Here is a 24,429-nt window from a genome sequence, read left to right on the forward strand (position 1 = left end):
GGGGACAGGGAAACACAATAGATATTTACCTACAAATACTTGTCTTAACCTGACAAAATTAAAGGGGGTGAAGACAGGGATGTACCCAAAGGGTTAATTGGTGATTGGGCAAAAAGCCCTGATTAGTAAGGTGCAAAACTGCAGATTGCGGCCCACAGTTAGGTAGGCTAGTCAAAACCAGAGAAGATGTTGAGGAACTGTGAAGCTGTCGGTTAGGTGAATAGATAGCATGATGGCAGATAAAACCCTGTCTGGCAGAGTTTAATGAAGGTACATTTTGAACGTAGAGTACGTACTGAGGGTTCAAACCAAGCTCCTGTTGCTCAAAAAAAAGGAAATGTGCGTCATTGTGGAGAGCTTAATGAAGTACTCAACATGCAGGGCTGATCAAAAAAGCAAAAATTGCTATGCCTTGTAAAGTGTATAATAGAAAAGAATGCTGAAGATACAGAACCGTTGTACAGATCTGTGGTACACACACCTGGATGAATGCATTTAATATTGGTCAGTCCATCTCAGAGAAATAAGCAGAAATAGAAAGGTTTCAGGGAGGGGTAATCAAATAACTGGTTAGTAAAAAAAAAGTCATATGAAGAGAAATTAGAAACCTTGGAATGGCTTAATTTAAGGAGGAGTCTAATATGGATAAGAGGTATGGAACACAGGAGAAGGTGTAGAGAGTTCTTAATGATCTTGAACCTTAATTCAAGGACAATGCAAATGGCAGGCCCCAAATGAAAACAGATAAGAGTTCTGCTACACGTGGCACACTAACTTCCTGTCACAAGATAGCACAGAGGCCAAGTGGGTATCAGAGTTCTTAAAAGGAGTAGACGTTTACATTGGCAACGGGAACATCCACTGTGAAAGCCGGCAAGATAAACCAGTTGTCCTAGAGTTGAACCCACTTAACCTGATGAGGGAAGGAAAAATATTCTCTGGGCAGTTTATTTCATGATTTTAAAACTACAGGGAGTGTTTAGGCAGCTTCCTGGGAAGCATCCAGTGCTGGCCATGGTGAGAGGAGGGATAGCGAACTAACTGGACCACTCGTCTGATTCCCAGTGGAAGGCACGTCCCTGTCTGAATGTCATGTCATCTGTTCCTGTGGCTTCGTCTGATTCTTTCCCTTCTTTCATTATTCATGAACATGCTGTAATCTGTAATTGGAATATTTCTTTCAGAAACTCTGCCCTGGAGTGGCCAGGAAGACTCCTTTATTAAAGAACTCATTGTTTCTCGGCAATATCTGAATACTGATGTCAGACTTCCTAAACCCTATTATGACATTGTAAAGACAGGCTTGGAAGCCAAACAGAAGGAGCGCTCCATCAGCCTCCAGGATATTCGATATACCCTGCAGAATGACTTAAAGGTGACTCTCAAGATTGTAGCACTTATGCTCTTAGTCACATTTGGTTAATCAGAGTTAACAGTTTATTAGAGTTGGTGTTGTTCTTTTCTTCAGGTCTGTAATGTGAGGTCACAGGTCCGAGTTTGGGCTATACTCTTAGTGCAGTTGGGCTAATGGCTTTTTTTTTTTTTTTTTGGTTGAAATTTTGTTTCAGTTCTGAATTCTATTGGGCAGAGCCCTAGAGTCAAGTTCCAAATTTCAGCTGAGCAGAGCTCAGTTGTTCATGAATGTGTGGCTCTACCACTGGGCAAGTATCCCTGCTCCCAGACCCAACAGTCTGGGGCTTTGCATACTCCCCAAATCCATGGCTGGCATCCTATGTGCAAGCCTCAAACCCAGAGGCCTTGCTGTTTGAATGTCCCCTGGTTTTACTTGCTCCTAGCCGAAAGGCCGAGGAGCAAGCCACAGGGAAAGCAAGAACACGTCCTCTCCCATGGCCACAGAATTGTGCAGTCCAGTTTCCTGTATCTGGGGTAGCATGCAGGGGTCTGCCTGCCTGCAGTGCATGGGGCCAGCCTCACCCTATATGCATGGTAGTAGTTCAGAGTGAAAACAGAAGACCCTACAATGCCATTTCAGCTGCCCTTTACAGCATCCCTTCTGTTACAGGATTTGATTGCTGCTCGAATGGATCGCCCTGGTGAAAGCTCACGTGCACAAGGGCACAGTCTGTCTGCAGACGTAAACATCTATTTGGGGTCAGAATCCAAGTATCAGAGGAGAACAATTGAGCTGCAAGGAGAAGCAATCGTAGAGTCTGGTGAGTTTCTGTGCATTAAGGCTGTCCTCTCATACAGAAGCATCTCAAAAGGGAAGGGCCAGATTTTGGAACTAGCAGAGCTGTGCATAGCAACAACCCCAGTGGTAATTTGGAACAAGGCACTTCTCATCTGCCATCACTACCCCTGTCTAGACTAGATTGTGGGGTGCCAGTGTATCCTTGCTGCTGGCACACCCTGACAGCCAAAGAGAATCAGTGGTAGTCTTGTTTTAGTTGCAGACACCCCAGTGTCCAGGTCCCTAAGGGCTGCTGGGATTATGAACCCTCTGTGCAGGAGTCCTGAGTTCCCCTCCACTTCTGCAGTGGAGACAGTGAGTTAGGGCCAGCCCCTTTTTCCTGTGGAAGATGCCTGTTTTGCAAAACCAAAAGTTTCCATGAGACTATTTTAGTATAGCTGAATATGCCTTAGTTTTTTCCACTGAGAAGAGGAAAATGATGAAGAGAGAACTTTGCCCTGGATTCTAGGTACTTTACTTTGCAGCAGGGCTGGGCATCACATGCCTGCTCCTCTTTTACTCTGTAGTAAAGTCAGTTTACTACTTGGCGAATGTGTCATATATCCGTATTGTCAAATAGAGGGTTTGATTGTTGCTATTCTAACAACAAGCAAAGAGGCTTGCTGAGTAAGCAGCACTCAAAATGGAAGCCTGAAGAAGTAGCCTAACGCTATTATCTGGTTTTTCAGCATGCAGCTATACTGTGCCAAGATGTTCAGTATCCCCTGCGAAAAAAGGAACTGTTCTAGACTATGAAGCTATGGTTAGTGTGCAGCCAGGTCCACACGATCTGAGCCAAGATGTGGCTTCTAACCTCCAGAGGACCTTCAGTGCCAGCGATGTTAATGAGAGCCTCTGTAGCTTTGAAATGAATGAAATCTATGCATATTATTCAGAATTCCATGAAAATGCTGTGGAAGGACAGGCTGAGATAAAGTGTGCCTTGGGGGCTGAAATAGAGCAGCAAAATGTAGAAGAGGGTAAGGATGCCTCCAAGCTCCTACCAGTGCCTTCTGAAATACAGCTAGAGGAGAAGCCCAGTTCTGAGGAAGGGAGCTCTTCAGAAACAGATCCAGAGCACAGTTTGGGGGAAGAAGAGGCACTAAGCAAGACCTCAGAGCTGTATATGCTGGACCAAGAGGAAAGAGATGTCAGGGCTAGTCTGAGTAGCCCATCCAGGACTGGGCAGCACATTAGCAAATGTGTCCTGAACCTAAAGATTTCTCAGACCTTCCTGCAGCAGGCAACAAATTCCATTTGCAGAACAGAGGAGAAGTTAGATGAATTAGAGACAATCCAAAAACAACAGAGACAGCTTAAGGAAATGCAAGCAGAACAGTTTGCTAAGCAGATGTTCATAGAGAGCTACCTGGATAACATTGATGATGTCCTCAGAAATGTCAAGATACCTTATTCAGGAGCGAATGTGTTTTTGTGGAAGGCAGTAGGCCCTCCTTCAAGGAACTATACCCCTCCACCTCCACAAATGCCTGGTTCACAGAAGGCTGTGGGGATCAACCGTTTCCAAGCTATCACAAAGGCTGTGCAGGGAAAAAGGAAAGCACGGAGAGAAAAGACAGAATGCTTTGTTGAAAGTAGCAAGAATAAAGGTGATGTCTACCAGAGCAATTTCTGCCTGGGGTCTTCTGTAGGACCAAGCAATCAGGTAAGGGAGGGAGAGAAGACTGTGACTACGTATGTGTTGTTTAGCAGGAGTGTAGTAGTGAAGAGATGCATGGATCTGGATGCTCTATCAAGGGAGAACAGTGATTATCACTTTTCTACTTATTCTTTGAGTGCTTGTTTGCTTTTTACATTGTATGTAAGAGAGAAAATGATCAGTCTAGTTCTCAGTGTGAGAATGTGTCATCTTTTTGGCTTTAACCAACTAGTAGCTTTTTTGTATAGACATTTCATCTTTATTTATGGCTCTATTTTGTTCTGACTTGTAGCCTAATGTCTGTTTACTGATGGCTTATATAATAAGACTGTAATAAAGCCACACTTTAAAAATTGGCCTCTTAATTTTGTTTTCAGGGTTACTGGATTGGGATGCACAAATGTGTTCTCAGTGAATGCATTTTAAGGGCTGATTTAAAATGACTAAAATATCTAGGTCTAAGGACCTAGGGAGGCCAATTTACATTTTTAGCACCTGCTGTTATTTCTTCTTATTTTGACTAGCACTTTATTGTACCCGGCTCTTCACAGAGAGACAGGAAAGTCTTTCCATTTGAGTTTAATTAGACAGCCCACTGCCCCTGTGGAGAAATCATCTTTGTTTGGAGTGAAGGTGGGGAATATTGGGAGGCAGAGCAAGTGTAGGAGAGGGTATTTTTATAGGTTGTTGTTGCTCTCAGCTGTCATGTGAGGATAATTTCTAAGTGCTTGTAGACTTATTAACATTGCTAGCCAAAAGAGTATATTTGGAGAAGGGTTTTATATTTGTATCTGGATTGTGGGGCTGATCTGTGAGTTGCCTAGCACCAGAAATTCCCACAAGTCACTCACCTTATTGAAGGTTTGGACCCCTACATGTAAAAGGAGCCTACTAGAAATTTACCACCTACTTCTGGTTAATGTAGGGCCTCAGCCTGTCACTGTTGCTCATGTGATTAGTGCCATTCAAATAAAGGCTAGTGAATTAAGTTTGCAGAAATAGGGCATGTCTACACATGCATTTACGCTGGCTTAAATTTACTGTGCAGTAACTAATTGGGCGTAAATGTGAGACCTGCATGATGCAGGTATCAAATTTATGCACAAGGCAGCATAAGTTGCCATATTCACTGCGCAGTATGGGTGTGCACATGTAGATGCATTCCTGTACTGCACAGTAAATGCGCACATGTAGATGCACTCACAAATTCTTAACATGGCTTTAATGACCGCAGAATACCTGGTATGTGCTGAGTCATGGTTTGGTTTACTCGTTTCAGCAATTACACCCACGCGTGTCTGTAAGACGGAAAAGAAATGTCAACTTGCAGCACGAGAGCGGAGGTGATTCAAGTTCTGCAGGAAGTGCAGTTGAAGAGGAGATATGGTAAGGTCTGCCCGTTGCTCTGATCCTGTTCACAAAGGAATGTATTCAGCAAATTCTTCCACTAAAACCCTTGTTACAAGCATACATGTCCAGGATTTAAAATGGCACTGAGTTATTCTCAGCAAGTCAAAATCCATCTATCCAATTAGGATCCTTCCATGACACTGACACATTGTCAGTTACAATAGCTGATAAGATAACTACCACTGGAACTTAATAAGGAGTTGGAATATGTCAGTACATAATATCTTTTTCTCTGGGGTCTGTGATCACTTTGTAAAAGGTGAACTGGACAATGGTAAGAATTGGTGTGATAGAAAATGGTACCTAGGGACCTAAAGAAAGATTTGAAAAGCCTTACACACATAATAAATCGTATGGACACATCACTGGATGCAAATGAATCTACTCGGGGATCAGTGTGTTGATTCCAAATCTCATCACATTAGCGTTTTACTGTCGGAGGAAGGGTTAACGCAATGCATTTCTGTTGAATGTACCTTGTAACAATTTACTGTAGGCGGTTTCCAAAATCAGCATCTGAAATTTCCAACAGAAGAATATTAAGTGAGGAGAGAAGGATGGTACAGTCAGAATGGACGAGTGAGTAGATCACAAAGTTGATTAAACATGGAAGTTAGGTAGTGTCCTGGAAACATATTGTATTTTGTCCTTCATGTCCCTCAGTGATTTATCTTTGCCAAGATTCTTGTAATCATGCATATTTTCCTGCCATTATACCTTCCCCTATTCAAGCTGGCTCATCAGTCAATGCTGAATTTGTCTTATCCGTGTGTGTCCCATCTTCAAAGAGGACAGGAAGGGGCTTCCTAAACTAACTGAACATATGTTGCTTTCCTCCTTGGCCAGATCTCAGAGTTGGATTTCTGAAATTAAACACCTCCATATTTAGGCATCTAAATAAAGACTGCCAAGTGCTGAGCACCTGCAGATCCCCTTGAATTCATTCGGCTGTTGAGTAAAAATGGAAGGGAGTTCTCAGAGTATTGTCTATAGAGAGTGTGGCCAAAGAGCTGGGCCATTGATGCCTCCAGTGCTGTTGTAGTTTCTGTAGTTAAAATAAAAAGGCTCTGCATATGTGACAGGGCCAGCTTTATTACAGTAGCCCTGCCAGGTGTTCCTGGGGAGATGATGCAGATTGAATACAATTTTCTGTCCTGAGCCCAGGCAGAGTTTGCACGATCAGTCCAACCATGTTACTAAGGTGTGAGCAGCCACCAGGATTTTCAGCCCAAGGCTGAAATAACAGATGGCCTGTAATGAATCCAGTGAGGATATTAGCAGGACTTCTTCCCATCAGTCACTGCAGCAGCCACTAGATGGCCATATAACGTGAGGAATAGAAATGATCATCACCCGGGCTCACCCCATTGGAACATTCCCTAATGAATATGTGTGTCCAAAGTGTTCCCCTGGATTTCTCCAGATTTATGCTTTTTTTAAAGCAGAGGTAAGATTCTGGCCCTTGTGACAATGGCGGAGACTTTTTGGCAATGACCCTACACGTTCCCAAGTCAACAGATGGCCTGAACAACACAGGCAAAGGCCTGAAGGTCCAAATCCTGCTCCTGTGCAAACCTTTGGGGGGGTGAGCTAAATGGCGGGTGTTCCCCAGGTGGGCGCTCTGAGCGTCTAGCTTGCAACAAGAAGGGGAACAGTAAGAATATTGTTTTTGTCTAGCTGAAGTGAAACAGATGGCTAAAAGAGCAGTCTCAGGCCAGCTGGGACTTCTTCCTCCATATGCGCCCAGCGAATGCACTTCTGAGAGTGAAGCAGAAAGCCTGAAGGAGACATATCTACAAGCCACCGTCAAGGATCGGGGATATCCTGAGTGGCAGAGAAGAGCTGGCAGGTGGCAGACAGGCAGTGGCACTGAAATGCTGGATCTGGGGAGGAAGGAAAAGTCTGAATCGGAGTGGAGTGACGCAGAGTCTATCTTCGAAAGTTTTGCAGGTAACACTGGTAAAAATGGACTTGCTTGTGGCATGGTTCTTGGAGGCCTCGCAGGCCAGTGTAACCTCCAGAATAGCCCCATATAGAGTACAGAATATTCTCTGGACTGAGCACTGGGCACTAAGTGATATCTAGGGTCTTGCCAGTGAGTACTGAGGTCCCTTTGATATAGTTGGATGTTGAACGTTGAAAGCTCTTGTCATATTAAAGCCCATGGTGAGTGTGCCCACATGCCTTTATTTCCTATTTTAGTGTCAGCCTAGTTTTGTTTCTTTTAAATTTTGAAAATCCTTTTTCCTGTAGCAGCCTATTGGCCAGTGCCATGGTGGCATTCATGAGTAGACCATAACCCTGATTGCTATAGAAAAGTCAAACCATCCACATTTCCTGTGTTACTGTGTTTCACAGAACGTGGAGTAATTTGAGGTTAGTAAGTAGCTACATTGCTGTATGGCACCAAGACAAGGTATTCATCATCTGGTCCAAATAAGAATGATCAGGCTGGAGAACCCCAGCCTGAATTGGTGGTCCAGAGTGGTTGTGGCTTGTCCTAAAGGCATGACTAAGAGAGACCCTCCATTGAAAATCTTTGTCGGTCAAAGCTACATTTCCTAAGTGAATTTAATTGCTGCTTAATATTTGTCTTGGAAAGTGTGGAGACACTAAACAATTAATGGTGATGTACCCATTCACAAAGAGAAAAGAGACTGGCATGAAGATCAAAAAGGAAATGTTGGCAGTTAGAAATATGTAATAGATTATTTACTTGAACCAAAAGGGTCTGTCTCTTGAGATGTAACCAAATCAGGTGGGTAGTTTGTGAGAATCCAGCTGCTGCATGTCTCTGTACATTCACATCCCTCACAACCACACTGACAAATAGCCAGTAACCCAGTTTGTGGCAGAGATGCATACAGAAACAGAGATGAAAATGATTGTGATACAGTCACATTTCACATGAGGGCAGTGACCTGATAGCACATCAAGCAAAAGGTTGGCAGCAATAGGATAAAGTCCTGAAAATGGGTTACATTTTATGTGCTTGGAGTCTTGAGGTTTGATCCTTTGAATAGTGCTTTATTACTGAATTGTGCCTGCTTAGATCCTAATATGTGGCTTATAGAAAATTTAAGAAATGAATTATTAGTGATGTGGTTGTGAAAGGTATTTTAAAGAAAAACACTTTCATTCCAGAGCTCAGTAAAGGTTCACATGCCTGAAATGGGGCATTTAATTGTCATCGTCTTCCTGTGTGTGTGACACATTCTGTAGCTTTGATGTCGTTTTTTCACATTTGTAATCCATCAGTTGCTCAAACTAGCCCATCCATATTATTCTGTGCATAATAATTGTGCTCAATTCTAACACGCTTCAATTTTTTAGGTAGAAATTGCCAGTCTCCATCAAAAGATGAGCAAGCAGAGTCTGGAACAGCCTCTCATAAGGATTCAGACATTTCTAGAGGATCTCAGAATCTCTCTAGGGTACGTGCTTAAATCCAAGAAATCTAATTGCTAGCAGTAATCTATAAAATAGATTACACTCGTTTCTGTGTGTTGCACATTGAACTATGAAGACAACCAGATAATGCTCATCTTCTAGCTGTGAGCTGCCCAGGAATCCTCCTTTTGTTTGGTTTTGTAAAACCATCTAGGCAATCTGAGCAGTGGGAGGTCAGCTGAAATATAGAGCAATCAAATGAAAAATACCCAGTGATGAGGAGCTAAGGAAACCAAGAGCAGTAGAACAAAAGCTATTGCCAAATCTGAATCGATTCATGTTTTTAAAAGCAATTTTCACAGAATGATGGCACAGCACATACATGCCCACGGAGTAGAAAAATTTGGTAGGAGAAGGCACAAAACATACCTAGGATAAATGTTTTTTTGCCTGTAACTCCCATGAAGAAAAGAGATTTATCTGTACATTGACAGTATATGGGATTATTATATTAGCACTTCAAACAATGTAGGATGCACATTTTATATTGCAAAAATGTTTATTTTTGAAAAGTCAGGATCTGCTTGGTAGAACATAAAAATAGTTTATAGACAATTTTAACATTATAAGTGCTCCCAGTGCCAGGCAGCTAAGTACATGTACTGTGCTCTTCAAAATCATCAGTCCAGGTTAGGTAACTCACACTGATTGCAATGGGAATTAGGTACCTAAATACTTTTTGAAATCTGGTTTCCATTGATTTAAACAGTCCAGGTAATAGCAAGCCTCACTATTAACCCACTACACTCCCCCTTCAGCCTACCACCTCCCAAATGATTTGAGGAAAAGAGATGCGTCTTGTGTTTGAGAAGGTAATGAGTCCATTTTACAGCACACCTGGGATTTTTAATAGCACTTTAGAGCAGTTTAGTGCAGGAAGTGAAGACTTCAGTATCCAATTAAAACTCCAGGCAATTTAGGTGCTGTAGACAGAATGTAATGATCCAGATTGGGCTCTTGCCAGGGTTTACACTCTTTTTAGAGAACAATGCCACCGGCTATTTTAATGACTGAAAGAGGTCAGGACTGGAAGCATAGCTCTGTTTTTCTCTGCTCTCTGATGCCGTTCTCTGGGCACATGACAGAGTCAGACAGAAGAAAGCAACATATTGAATTGCTGCTATGACTTCTAACAGTACTGGCAAAGCTCTGCCTCCACTTCATTTAGGCTGTGATAGCCCACAACATAAGGTGGCTGCTTATGTTCCCGTGGCAAATGTTCCCGTGGCAAGTGAAAGAGGCGTGCAGGGAAATAATGTAAAAGTCATAGGTACCCCAATGAACATGTGAGAAAAGTAAGTTATATGGGAGAGTGAAGCTTATTGATTTCAACTTGACATGTTACTACTTAATGTTGTTTAAGAAGTATATTATGCCATATGGAGACGTGAAAGCGTCTTCAATTAATATTTTCTAACATTTTTCACAGGGGCATTCGAGGGTGTTAGATCATTCCTCTGATTCTTCTCCTGACCTATCCGATGAATTTTTCACTCCTGACCCTGATGAATTTTTCCCTCCTGTTACTCAAGGCAACTCAGAAGTAGAGGTAAAATCAAAGTCTACATGGGAGTAAAATATATACCAAGGCTTTGTTTATGTTTGTCTCTGATTTGGAAAAGAGCTATTGAAAACTGCTAAACTTGTTGTCATGGCATCTTTATTTTACAGCAGTCCTTCCTCATGTCTTGAGAATCATCTCTCAGATCATGTTTTACAGGGAAATTAAGGCTTTTAGATAACCTTAAAATGATAAATCCTGCTGTAAGCTAAGAAAAAATTGAGGCCAGCCTTCAAGTAAGACATCCCTTCCAGCACTATTCGTTATACCCTTCCATGTTTGGAAGACAATTTTTATTCATTTCTTAGAGACGATGAAACTATTTGTGAAGAATGTCAAAGGCAACAAACACTTTTCATTATTGCGCTTGACACTCAAGTTCCTGGGAGATTTACTGATTTCCACACTGATTAGGGTGTACATCACGTGGGAGCAAGAGTTCTCCCTTGGCAGTATGACTGCCAGAATTTTTAATTTGTTGCATTCTTTCTCTTCAGACCTCAAGTTCTGAAGGTGAATTAGAAATAACCCCAAAAGCCTGCGTACCAAACCAGATCTGTGCTGATGTGGAGTCAGGTAATGCTATTAAATAGATGCCAGTTATTTTCTTGCCCTCCTTGCAGCAGACACAAACCTGCCAATTCCTGGCATGCCATTTATCTACTTGGGAACTTTCCTATCAGCCGGAGGTAAAGTCTTGCTGGCCTGCTTCTTCTCCATTTGTAGTGACTTCAGTGGGAGTTGAGGGCACACAAGATTTGTACAGTCAGACCTGAACATAGAATGAATAATTTGAGCTGAGGGGAGTTTTGATCGTGCACTTGTTGCATTGCAATCAGAAAGTCTATTGTTATAGCCAGTTTCTATTACACCCATTGCTGATTTAGTAGCTTCAGGTAATTTGTGAGGGAAAGAGATGGAAATCAAATTAGTTTCCTGCATACACTAATAACCAGATTGCCACATACACTAATATTCTGATTACCAGACATCCCTGGAGTTTAACCAGAAGACCTATAATAATACATCTGGAATGGAAATGTTGGCATTGCACGTCTATTCTTTTTTGTCAGTTCTTTTTCAGATGGAATTTTAAAACATTTCAATATACCCAATCCCCCAATGGTAGAATGTCTGGCAGCTGGGATATGTTTATGAAAATGTGTTTTTAAAAACTCATTTGTCTTTTGAGAATAACCAAGACAGAGGTCACAAGAACTGAAAAATATAATAAAGTTGTAATTTCCTGTTCAATAAGTTATGTCATTTTTTTTATTTGCAAAACCCAATAATGGTGAATATTTCCTATTTGTATTCAGGAAGAAAAATATTTCTCTGCAACACAGCAAAAGAAAACCTTAGCAATAACACAGTGGGAGTAAATCAACTCAGCCATATGCCTGTAGCCAGGTAGAAAGACTTATTATTTTCATTGCCACTTCAAGCATAAATTAGGTTATATGGATTGTGCTTTTTTGTTATTAATCCTACTGAAATACCTAATGCTGAAATAAGCTGCCAGTGGTATTTTTAATGGTGATGTATGTATTGTATTTCCTGGCCAAGAAACATTAGCAGGACTCACGGATCTGATGAGGCTTTGCCTTTTATTGTGTTACCATCCTTCTTTTTGCTTAATGAGGTAGTTAGGATGTAAATAAGAAAAGTAATTTGTATATATTAGATATACATATTACATGGACCTGCCAAAATCTCAGAGCAAAGCTATTCAATCCCAGGCTTTCATCCTGTGTTTTATAACTTGTCACACCTTAGTACTGCAGCTCAGGTGGCATACTAAACCGTATCTTTTCCCTTTTGGGAGGTAGCAGAGTTTGAAGCATAGTCTGTGACCCTTTTCAGCACTTAGTATGAGCCAGGATTTGGAGACTTGCTGCTGCGGTTAACTGTCAGATATAGTGCTTCTATTCCATTATTATTTTTTATTTGTGTTACAGAGAGACTAGCCAAAATCACTGCCCCAGTGGGCTAGGTGCTATACATTCACTTAATCAGCAATAGTATCTGCTCTCTGGAGTGGCTACAACATAAACAAAACAGAAAAAGGGTGGGAAAAGGGAGTAACAACAAGTCTTAGAAATAGTGACAAGTCTTACAAGTCTTAATTTTTCCGTGGTTTTATTTGGAACCCCTGTAATGAATTTTGCGTGTATTTGTTGTGGTAGGTACACTGCAGATTCCTCTCCAGTTTATGCAGCATCTTTTTTCCTGCCTCTCTCTTCCTTTTCTCAAGGCCTGATTTTGATTTTTGATGAGTTCTGATTTTTGATGCGTCTTACTCAAGCCCCAGGGATGTTGTCTTTTAAGTTTCTTTACTTTCCTTTGTTCTCTTTTTTAAAAGTTTATTTTCACTTTTTTCCAAGAGAATCAATGAATATGAGCTTTTAATTTTTTCTCTTTATAGCGTTGAAGCAGCACAAGAAATGATACCTGGAGAGGCACTGGAAGAGTTCAGAGAAAACTATATGTAAGGCTACATGCTATCTCATAGGGAACCTGCAGCAGATCAGTCATTACCATTCTAAAGTTTTCCATTTCTATAAAATGTGATGATGTGCCAGAACAGACCTTCAGAAGCACGATGCTAGTGTGGAGTAAACAGATAGTATTTCATCATGATAAGCAGGGGAATAGGTACAAAAAAAGCAAACAAACATAGTCATCCTTAGCTTGCATCAAAGTATTTACATATCCAGGCATAATTAAATTAGGGAAACAGAAAGTCATTTGGGCACTATGCAGGCAAGTTAAGGTGCTTGGGAATCTTCATTTCCTCTGAACATGTTAAGTAGGATGAACACAGAATAGTTGTCCTTTCTCTAGAGAGAAAATGATTAATTCACAGTTAAAAACCATTTATTTGCAAATAAATATGGACTCTGAATAAAATGATAGAGGTTTTTAAGTTATTATTTTGGTAGGACAGAACCACCTGGCAGAATAATTTGTTACCTTAATTTGGAAATCAAGCTTTTTTTTAATGTAGGGAAAGATTACATATAAACTTCTGATCAAGACAGTGTGTTCAGTGGCCGAGAGAAAATATTTCCTTCAGATCAGCAAAGCCTACTAAATATGTTTTGAGGGAATACTTACTGTAAAATCATATAAGTTGTGTTACTCGGTATGGCCACAGTTCTGCAAGGGCTTCAAACTGTAAGTAATATTTAGTGGACAACAAAGGTTCTTCTGAGGATATTTGTATAGTTGTTTCACTGAGTGTAAGTTGTTCACATGGAGGACATCTAAGGCTGCAAGTATCCAAGAGCTCTGAGCTACTCTCTATCGCAGCTGAAGGTTCTTTTATTCTTGAGATTAATTTCTCAACTCTTTTTGAAAAAGATTGATAGCTAAGATACCTTCTCTGTCTTTTAAGCCCTGCTGGAAGTTTGACATAGGTGTTCTTGAGTCTTTTGAGAACTCTACATGCCATTGTCATAAAGACTCCCTCACTTACCTCTGGAAGATCAAACAGATTGACGTAAATTTAAACTGTTACAGAACCTACAAATAGCACGATGAAGTAATATGAAATGTGTAAGAAAGTGATATTTAAAAATAGATCTTGTAACCATATGAGTCTCTTTCATTGTTAATCCTTTAGATCATTGACAGATATTCAGGATTTGTCCAGTATTTCTTATGAGCGAGAGAATTCTAGTAAGGATTCAACTTGTAAAACACCCAGAGTGGGTCATGCGCCAACTAGTGTCAGCACTCCACTCAGCCCAGGTAAACTGGATGGGAAAGGGGAGTTTTAGAGACTTGCTTAACTCTTTGGCACTTGGAGTCAATCTTTCCTATTTGTACTTGCTAATGTAGTATCAGTTGATATGAGTGGTAGAAGCCTTTCAGCTGGTACTAGTGAAATTAAATCTGGGTTAGACCAGGGAATTATAAAAGATGTTAAGTGTTGTGCTTTGAAGTGTTATGTCTTTGGTTTAAATAATTATGCAAAATAGGTGTGTCTACACGTGCATTTAAGCACGCCTAAATTTAATGTGCATTAGCTTCATGTGCATTAAGCGGGTTTAGGTAAGTGTCTACACATGCAGGTGTTAGAAGTGCATTAACTCTGTGTGTGGACTGATTTGGGACTAAAGTCAATCTTAAATCAGTCCCCGCACACAACGTTAATGTGCTTTAACTATCCATGTCTAAATTTGATACCTGCATTTGCAGGTATCAAACGTAGGCACAATTAGCCCAAAATCACCCTTTTTAAACTGCATTAAGGATGTGAACATGTAGACATGTGCCCTAGGCTAATGCACCTAACAGTGTCTCTTGTAGATGCACCCAATGGGAGTCCACTTAGTGAGGAGGAGAATTTCTGCAAGCACAGCTGAAAAAGCCAAGTTTTGAAAAGTTCCAGAAAATAAATTATGGCTAAAAGTACTTTTCACAACTTGAGCAGAGAAAGGTCTTAGAAATGTAAGCAATTTAGATTTTAAATAAGGTCTGAGGCTTACATTTTTCCTTAATATTTCCAAGATCCAAGTCAGTTAGTTATCTAGTTATCTCATTGCTGCTAGTACATTTGTTCTGTCATGAGATTGTAGTACTATGGCTTTGTACTTCCAAAATGTTGTTTGGAAAACAACCAGGTTTTTTTATGTAGCTTAGTCTCCATATTCCTTAACTCAGTGTCCTTATCAATACAGTAGTCAAGGTTGCTTAATGGGTATCCTCTTTGTCATGATTAAAAGGAAATCCAAGTCACAAACAATAATGATAACACTGAATTTCTGCTTAGGGATTAATTTGGGCAAAGTTTTTTTCAAAGGCTGATATGTAGCTGTGTGTGCAAATGACACATGCAACTGCAAGCAGATTTTTAAAAAAATCTGGCTCTCTATGTGTTGAATAAGCAGCTTAGTTATAGCCATATAACAAAAAACAAAATTCACCTGCCTGCTCTTCTGTCACCTACTCTGTTCCAGAGAAAAAAGTGTCATCAACCACTAAAAAATACAGAAACACCCATGATATACCTCTGGATACCTCTTGTTGGTCTGCTCAAGATACTGCCTTAACAGCATCCAGCACTTTTACTATGGCCTGTGAGAAGCAAAGGAACACTGAACTGCCCTCCATCCCTTTGGAAACCTCCTCAGTTGGATTGACTGAGCCTGTATGTGTAGGCAATTACACTCCTTTATACCAGTTAAATTTCTAAATTCTGTTCTGTTTCATAGTTTGTCAAAATACCTTCATATAATTGCAAGAGGCTCTAATATCATTTCAAATCCCCTTAATATAATTGGAGCTAGAACTCATAGAATCTTATGAATATTGTGTGTGAAATTAAAGTGCTCTCTTGACTTGCGCATGGTCAGGATGACCCTGTTTTCCCTAAGAGCTTGCTTTGCTTATATTTATATGTATGATGTTTTTAAAAAAGTCTTGCTATGCTGTGAAGGCCACAGTATGGTTGAGAAGTGAGTTGTGTTATTTAGCGTATTGTTCAGTATCTCACTAGTAGATTCAGAGCATCTGTACATGTGCACAAGTTAGTGTCCCAGAAGGTATCAGGACATAAGTCTACAGCCGATTTCTAGACCATATCATGGTCTTGGTTTGCTAGGAGTGAGAATTAAGCGTGACCGTAAAGAAGTGCATGATCAGATCTGTGCATTTCAGTTGAAAGTGAAGGAAAGATTTTCAGCGTGGTGTTGGGGAAGGCACATGCAAACAAAGAAGAATGGTTCCTCAGGAGACAGTTTACAAATGGAAGCATCCTGGTCCTGTGAATAATTACGCTGCACAAGTCATCAGAAAGCCAGTGTATTAAGGGGCGTAATTTGTCCTTTTTCTGCATGCATAGGCTTGGTGCAACATTATCAATTCTCTTGTGTCAAAAAGCCCTCTTTATAACCACCAGATTTCCAAGGAAACCTTACCCATTTGTACTATTCCTTTTGGAGCTGAAAATATCTCAGTGCCAGAACATTATCTTAACTGCTATTCCAGAGAATTACATATAAATAGTTGCTTTCATACTTTTCTTATTGTTATTCTCCGGTGGAGTTGTCATTTAAAGATTAAATTAGAATTTGTTCAGCCAAAACAGTGGCAGTCCTTGGGTCTGCTCTGCCTTTTTGGATTTGCAAGGCAGACAGCTGGAGTTCATTAAACACATTAACAGCCCAACTCTGTCATGACTTGCACTGTAGAGACATTTTACATTAGTGTCACTCACTCGCCTCAAAAATCTTTCTGAAATGAAGTCTTGTACCAAGTCCCTGCTTCCAATTTGAGAACTGTGGGGGCTTATCACACACTTTTCTGCGTATATGTATCTCTGGGACACTTTTGTATAGAGCTTTGACTGGATTGAATAATTTGAGGTTTACAGATGCACAAATCTGTGTCTACAATCAATGGATTCAACTCCTTCTCCCCTCAGGGAGTGACAAAACTGGTCTCCCAGGGGAGGTCCTGTCTTTTTGTCCTTGTCTGGAAGGATGGTGATCATGGTGCAATGAAGTGTTAACATTGATGAAAACAAGGAAACCGTGTAGTACCGTAAAGATGGAAAGCCCTAATATTAAAAAAAAACAACAGTGTTCATTGGAGAGGGTTGTACTGAGACAGGTGCTGCTTTTCTTCATGTTTTTATTTTTTTGGTTAAGGGTTTAACATGAAGATCAGAAGCAATTAACTTTATGCAAGGTGTTTGCAGGATCTTCTCATCTTGTATTTAGTAGACTAAAGAAGAACGTAGAACAGTGGTTTCCATTATAATGTTTATAATATGTATATATGTTTTTTTTACAGAGTGGTTTGTCAGGCCTTGGAGCAGCCTCATCTTTAAGAAAGGCCAGGAAAGAATTTGGTAAACCCATTTCTACCACTGAGCAGATTGACCTGGGGAAAGGGAAATCATGTTATTAAAGTAGTCTTACAGCTGCCTTACTGTATGTAAGAGACACATTTTCAGTCAGACCTTAACCATGCCTCTATTTTTATAGGGACAAATAGCAGTGAATACAATTTTACACAATCAGTGATTATTAGGTTACTTGGATGCTAGACTTCCAATCTGTACTTCCAGACTCAGAAATTGAATGCCTACTATAAATGAACTAAGCTGTAAATGTAATATTGTTGCCTCAGAACTTGCACCCACAAAATTGAGGCCTGTGGCTGAAAGTCCAGCTCTAAATCTGTTTTGAATCCAAGATCTACTTAAAGGCATTTAATAGCATGTGAGTAAGCCCAGCTTAGGGAAGTTCATGAGCCTAATATGTTTCATAAGCATCATAACTGGAGCTTGTATTACATTCAGAAAAGATTTATCACTCTTAATTGATTCAACATCTTTTTCAGCTGACTTAATCCCAGCGTTCTCTCAGGCATCAGACCACTTTATGGACGAGCTGCCTCCACCAGCCCAGGAGCTACTTGATGAAATTGGTAAGAGGCATTAAAACCCAATGCCATGCATCTTGTCAGTTATATTTTATGTACTCAGTTCCATGTCAGTGGGTGATCAGGATTTCCCCAAATGATGCGCTAATAAGATGCATATGCGTGCTTTCAACCCTTTTTTGACCAGGGGAAGAACACTAAATTAGATATCAATAACTTAAATAACTGGCTCTGAGTTCCATAATGAATTAAGCTTTGGGGCTCCTGATTTTACAAATTTATAAGCATCACAAAACCATAGCTCACAATAATCCTGCCTGGTGACGGCAGTCAAATTGCTGAGCGTAGATGTAATTTAACATTGAAACAAGCTCTGTGTATACAGTCAGACTGGAATCTTCAAAGATGCCTAGGGGATTTGCATGTTTCCCATTAAAATTAATGTGAGTTGGACATCCATCTCCCTCAGGTGATTTTTGAAGAGATCAGTCTCAATGATTTACATTTCTTCATGTAATCACATACACCTTCAGACAGAATACTCGCAGAGCTCTCCATTATTTCCCTGTCCTATATTACATCAAATATTCCCTCGATTATATACAATTACTTACTGGTCTTCAGCACTTTATGCACATTGTATTCCATTATGTTTCTGCAGGTTATCATTTAGAATTCATGCATTTGCAAACAAATGACATACTCAAAATAATCTCTTATTTCTTAAGGCATAGGTTGGCAAAAATGGTCATGCCTGGTTTTCTTCATCACTTACAAATTAGTTACCAAATTTATAATGTGTTTGCAGAAAATGTGCTAAGTTGCAATACCATGGAGAAATCACTGCTTTTGTATGTGAAATGGAAGGTAACAGATTCAAAATGACATCACTCCCCTGGTCTTGTCTCCTGTCTAACTTTCCTAGTGAAAGGAGACAGATCAAGCTGTATTAGTACTTCCTGCTGAAACCCTAAAGAGTATTCATTGTGGAATTACATGTATTGACATATCTAGTCCATTTGTTTCCACATACACCAGACCAAGATGACAGGAAGCTGGCACAGGATGGGTTGTTTGTGATCAATGCCAATTTATAAGATTTAAATTATGAATCAATTGCAATTACATGTTGTTTGGCTGGAGCAAGTAACACATTGCCCATTGTGTCATGGAATGGATTTAGAACGAGCATCTGAATCAATAAAGAAATATGTGCTGTTTTTTAACAGAATATTTAAAGCAGCAGACTGCTGCCTCTCAGGAGAAGGGATCATGTAGCAGCAGAGTGCCAGTGAAAGGTTAGTTGTTGAAAATTGACAATTTTGAGAAGATTATAAATGCAAACAACCTTTGTGTTGCTGCAGAGCAGTTCTTGTTCTGAAATAAATGACTGGGGTAATAGCTGCAGGTTTGCATCTAAGCTTTTATTTACTGGCTTTTGCGGGATTTGTGTTTGCTCTCCTAGCATAGATATTCGGGAGAATTCTTCTTTTCCACAGAAGGCTGTGAGCAAAGGTGTACTTACCAGGGTCTGCATCCTGGATGGCAGCAGCCGCAAGGGGTGGTGGCAGAGGCCGGGCTGGTTGCAGCAGCTGCTGCCATTTTTGCGTCCCCTTGAAGTGGGTGCCGAGGGCTGGCGTTCCCACTTCCAGAGCAAATCAGTAAAGAAGAGTGTTCAGTACATCCTCTGTTGCTGTAGCAGTATAACTTTGTATGTAGATGAATCTCTTGTATTTCTCAGTCATTGTAATGAATTAACCCCTTTGGTCACAAATATTCTGCAAGAAAATTCCAGCTACCTGGAACATGCTGATAGAACCAGTATTGTTCCATGTTCTGGTTTAGCAGACCAAAGGTAAGAACGAATCTCCCAAGCCCATGAACTTCAGAATAGTGACAGATGGGAACCATTTTAAGATACCAGGTCAGACTGTCAGGTGAGCGGAAAATCTTGATGGTCTAATTGATCGCTGTTAATGAGGCAGAAAGGGAAGTGGAAAAGCAGGTGAAAAAGAAACATCAGCTATCCTATATGCAGACCAAATAGGCATTTGAGGATGATACTGACACTTGTCTGTGTTATGCTACAAGTTGTTTTAGATCTTTACCCATTTACATTTTTTACCCAAGGTAAAGAAGCCACTGTGACTGTTTATTCAGAGGGTATCTTGTTTTTAGGTGGTCAGGAATGCAGAATCCTGTATTGCTTGCTGTTTAATCAGTGTGTCTTTGTTGTATTTGCATAAAGTACAGCTATTTCAGACTCCATGCTTGTGACAGCCTGCTGCTTCCTTCTTATCATAGCTTAGCAGAAGGTGACTGCATAAATTCACATGCCACAGGGAACAGAATTTACTGAGATAAGTCTAAATATTGTTGGACTTAGCTAACTAGGGCAACAAAGCCAATATCCACAGGTCCTTGATTTTTCCCCATGTTGGCTAGTGGAAGGGAAAAAGATTAGATACATTAGATACATTTCCCCTTATATTTTACATTTTAGTGTTAATTTCTGTGAATATAAAAATGTGGTCGAGTTCTCTTCTTACCTGGATTGTGCTATCGACAGTTTCTAAAAAAAAGATTAATTGTGAACTTATTTAATTGTCAGAAAACCAGATGATGGGGTTGGGGTGCCAAAGAAATAGATTGAAAGTTTCCCAAGTACAATAAGATATACAAGCAGTTTAATTTCTTTAGCCACTTCATTTGTATCCGTTGACATTAAAGTTTCTCTGTTTATGTGAATAGTTCCCAGTCAGTGTCAACTGGCAGACAAAGAGGAAGCAGAGGAAATTGAAAATCAGGGAGAAGTAGATCATACTGTCTGGACTAAAGAGACATTGAATCAAACAGAGGAAACAGAGAGGTACTGAAAGGGAAGAATAAGGATGTTCCTTCTAAAGAACTTTATATATCAGGTTGGAAAGAATTAACATAGAGTTAATTCAATAGCGGAGGGGAGGTGATTCTGTGCAAGTAGTGAGTTGTCCACTTCCATTATCCTGCTCATCATTACTGGGTGCTGCTTACTTCTGTTCTGCACACTTCAATTAAATGATGATACTTGATCCACATGTGCTTTCACAGTATAACAAGCATTCAGGATATGATTCTCACTTACATTCAGATCCTATTATACAGGGCTTTAAAGTGGCAGCTTTATGTTGGCTCATAAGAATCTGCAAGAAAAAGTGACAAAAATGGGTGTGAAACTGATAGGCCTGTTTTCCAAGCTGTAGGAAGCACAAAATGAAACTGTATAAATGTTGACAAATAAGTTTTTTTTTCCCCAAAACTTTCAGTTTTATTCATTGTAGGTAATTCAGGAAAGGAAAATGGTTGTTCAAAATGTACAATATCTAACTTGACAGTGTCACTTCCTTCAACAGGGCTCATTCTACTCTTGATGATGCTTTAGAAAGACTGCTCCACCCTATTGCTGAGGCTGACAAGGTCCAAGGAGGACCTGAGGGACTTCCTCTCAGGTTAGAGGATAACTAATTTTCATACATTAGGTTATCAAGTTTACTGTGGTTTCATTTTGTGTATAAACCTGTGCTGGGAGCTCTAGAAATTCAGCTTTCAGTCAGCTGGCAGCAGTGCATTACAGAGCTCAGCAGGAGGTGTCTATCTGAGAGGGGATACAGGACACCTACTGCCAGACAAAGAGAAAGGAAAATGTTGTTAAGATAGTCTCAAGGCAGACATTCACATTGTCCATCGCATTGAGAGCTGGAAATGAGCTGCTTCAGCACTGACTTTTGAAAGCATATGGGAAAGAAGAATGTGCATTAAAAAAGAAAGAAAGGACACATGCAAGATTTTTTTATTTGAAGGGATCTTATGGACAGAGTTATGATTAAGGCCTTGCTTTTTGGCATGACAACGTGGGAAGTGGAAATAATGAAAATGAGAAAACTAGCTGGAATGTAGCTTAATAGGAGACTGTGTGTTGCAGATAGCTTTCTCTGCCTTCTTACAACCAGTAGCCACAGACTAACGTATTCTTTGGAAACTAGGGGCAGTTCTCAATAGACTCTGCTCCTGTTTGCGAGCTGCGAACAGTTACTTATACATCTCCTCCTAAAGGGGAACATGCCATCCCACATTAATTTGTCTGGCATCAGCATTTCTTTGGTCACCCACTGCTACTATCCTGAGGACTAAAAAAGACTGGGCAAAGAGCAGGCAGGATCCCATGAGTACAAATGCAGGCATGTTCATGGTGGGCCTGATATAAAACTCCTGGGCTTAGTGGGCTTTGGATGGGGCCCAGAGAACATCTGAAGTTACAGGGATCTGCTGAAAGAAGTGAAAAGCTGTGCAGTGGCTTTCCCCTTTCATTATTCTGAGCATTTCTGTCTGACTTATTTGATAATTCCTGATCCACAAAGGAGGGCGCTGGGGGATCGCTGGAGTCTGACTGTAAATGTAATGCATATCTCCAAACTGATCTCCGTCTCTGCACGCCAGAAGGCCAGAGCAAAACTCAGGCACTTAGCTCTTTCAGAGGCTTATATTTTAATGGTCTCTATTTCACCTTCCCTGAGAGAGAATATAAAATTGTGATCTGACACATAAATCTCTGTCATTGAAGGGCAACAAGCCTTAAAGATCAAGGAAAGGAAGGAATGAAGAGTGGAATAGAAGAAGGCAGTACCAGGGCAGGAAGCAGAGAGACAGAAAGCCGTGCAGGGAATACTGAAGGTCTTTTTTTATCCGTAAAGATGCTATATACTGTGCATGGCAATATCTTGTTTACTAGCCTGGCAGCCCTGACTTTATTTGTAATAAATAGCTTGCACTGAGCAGGTCTGTTAATAGTTATTGTTCTGTGACTGCTTCCCTTGCCCTTAGGAGCACAGAAATATTGCTTTTGCCCTAAGCTTTCACAACAGAGGAAGCTGCTTTGGAATTAAATTCTCTTATATACTTTTTTATCTTTGATTTTTATTATTGTTGATGAAAAGTGTTAGACTGAGCTTGGGGGACTCTCCCGTGAGTTACAGAGCTGCCTCTCACAAATGGTGTAAGTGGAGCTTCCCACACTGGTCCTTTGACATGCTTTAGTGGGACCACTTGTTCTACAATCTTGCCTCCTTGGCTAAGACATACTAAAGCCTTGACTGTTAACCTGGATTAGATTTGAACCTGTGACATGGGTACTAATATTAAGGAGTCCCTCAACAATCAGACTCCTAGCCTCTTCTGCCTCCTAGAAACAAGAAGCAGAAGCTGGGTTCCTTTCTTCTTTAGAGGAAGGAGTCTTAATTAGCTGCCTCTAAGCATCTTAAAGGTGAAGTGGCTTTCCACTGATATGCTCCTGCTCATACCATCAAAACCAATTTATATGGGCTCTTTGAATTTGGCAGAAGCAGCTCTCCTGTAACATATGGCAGCATAGCATCAGAGACAATGCCACCTTCTTGGTGGCAGGAAATATGGCAAGAGTGAACTAAAATTCCAGATCCAAAAATTGAAAAAAAAATGGAGGTTTTAGTGCAGATGAGCTTCTTCTAATTATACATTAGCAACACTCCTTGCCCAGTCAGGGATAGCATATGGGATGAGTAGTGCGAGACAACCACAAAATAATGAAGCAAGCTGACCTAATTAGGTCAGGATACACACAACTGCCAAAATGACAGAATCGGATAGGGGTGCTAGCAACTCGAGTCTTCTTGTGCTCTGACTGGCCATGTTGATTGTACATTAGTGTCTAAATCCTTCTGAACTCTAGACCTTTACTAGAAGAGTTAAAGTAGATGCCCTGATGGACAATCTGCTTGTCCTGTGTGAACAGGAGAATGCAATCGTAAGGTTGTAGGCCTTGATTTTTGAAAGTGACCTTTGATTTTCAGGGCTTAACAAGAAAGGACTTAGAAGAACCTGATGTTCAGAGGTGGATGTTAGCTTGCTAGTGAGATGCCCAAAATCTGAAGTTCTCCAGATCACTCATCCCTTCTGAAAACGTTGACAGTTACTGTCTAAACACACCCATTGGAAATGGAAGGCTCTTGTCTGCCACGCTTATTAACAGTCCTGGGCCGTATTTAGTGGAGTAGTTCAGGTGGCAGAATCAGCCCATAACTACTACATGCAGGGAATCCTTCCCACCACTAGTGATTCTGCAGAGAACCTGCAGCACAGTCTGCCTTTTCAAAGAGTGTCTAATTGCTGCTCGTTTCTGATTAAGCTGTAATGGACCCAATAAGGGATCTGCAGCAGCAGTCTCAGCAGGTTTATTACATGCTAACAACAAAACTCCGGAAGTATTGGGGCACTCAGATATACATGTTCTTATCACTTCTGTACTGGATTTATTTCGTTTCCAGCTACAAATCTCGAGGATCAGAAACCCAAGTTACTGCAGCGGCTGCCTTGGACTTCTCCAGTCAGGTGAACCTCTTTTAGATCTTTGTACATGTGAAAGTTTGTTCTGGTGGTGCCACCGATGAGTACTCCAAAATTCACATTAAGCTTTCTCAGGCTAAGTAAAAAGAAAGACAAAGACCTAGCTCAGCGTGACATTTAGTTTAAAAGTAAATGGCAGTGAAAAGGCCTACCATGGTTTGGGGGTTCATGTATTCTCCTTAACTTCTGTCCCAAGTTAAAATCTGTAGAAACTGGGGCTTTTGCAGAAATGAGAGAGCCTGTGCGTTCTCTCACTCTGCCAACTTTGGTTCAGGAGCCAGAGACAGTGCTATGAAACCTCATTTGCCATGACTCCCGATGAGCTTTGTGTGTCTGTATGCGCAT

At 40.6% G+C, this 24,429-nt stretch overlaps 1 protein-coding gene across 5 annotated transcripts in view; it reads left to right on the forward strand.

Moving 5' to 3' along the window:
• Positions 1–24,429, forward strand: part of TEX14 (testis expressed 14, intercellular bridge forming factor) — a 46,195-nt gene that overhangs the window by 20,657 nt on the left and 1,109 nt on the right. Inside the window, exons 11-30 of one of the 5 annotated variants that reach the window (XM_019511151.1) lie at positions 1,185–1,375; positions 2,024–2,174; positions 2,881–3,857; positions 5,131–5,237; positions 5,758–5,840; positions 6,939–7,211; positions 8,595–8,695; positions 10,141–10,254; positions 10,770–10,848; positions 11,592–11,682; positions 12,698–12,760; positions 13,898–14,025; positions 15,237–15,427; positions 17,074–17,173; positions 17,626–17,712; positions 18,897–18,965; positions 20,419–20,536; positions 21,060–21,155; positions 22,268–22,377; positions 24,006–24,069. In XM_019511151.1, coding sequence (XP_019366696.1) covers positions 1,185–1,375; positions 2,024–2,174; positions 2,881–3,857; positions 5,131–5,237; positions 5,758–5,840; positions 6,939–7,211; positions 8,595–8,695; positions 10,141–10,254; positions 10,770–10,848; positions 11,592–11,682; positions 12,698–12,760; positions 13,898–14,025; positions 15,237–15,427; positions 17,074–17,173; positions 17,626–17,712; positions 18,897–18,965; positions 20,419–20,536; positions 21,060–21,155; positions 22,268–22,377; positions 24,006–24,069 — 3,193 coding nt within the window. Of the gene's footprint in view, positions 1–1,184; positions 1,376–2,023; positions 2,175–2,880; positions 3,858–5,130; positions 5,238–5,757; positions 5,841–6,938; positions 7,212–8,594; positions 8,696–10,140; positions 10,261–10,769; positions 10,849–11,591; positions 11,683–12,697; positions 12,761–13,897; positions 14,026–15,236; positions 15,428–17,073; positions 17,174–17,625; positions 17,713–18,896; positions 18,966–20,418; positions 20,537–21,059; positions 21,156–22,267; positions 22,378–24,005; positions 24,070–24,429 lie in introns of those variants that run through there. The other 4 variants (XM_019511150.1, XM_019511152.1, XR_002096293.1 and 1 more) reach the window with 4 other exon arrangements.

The sequence above is a fragment of the Gavialis gangeticus genome, unplaced genomic scaffold (genome assembly GCF_001723915.1).
Source record: "Gavialis gangeticus isolate Ggan-Ray unplaced genomic scaffold, GavGan_comp1, whole genome shotgun sequence".
Classification (NCBI taxonomy): domain Eukaryota; kingdom Metazoa; phylum Chordata; order Crocodylia; family Gavialidae; genus Gavialis; species Gavialis gangeticus.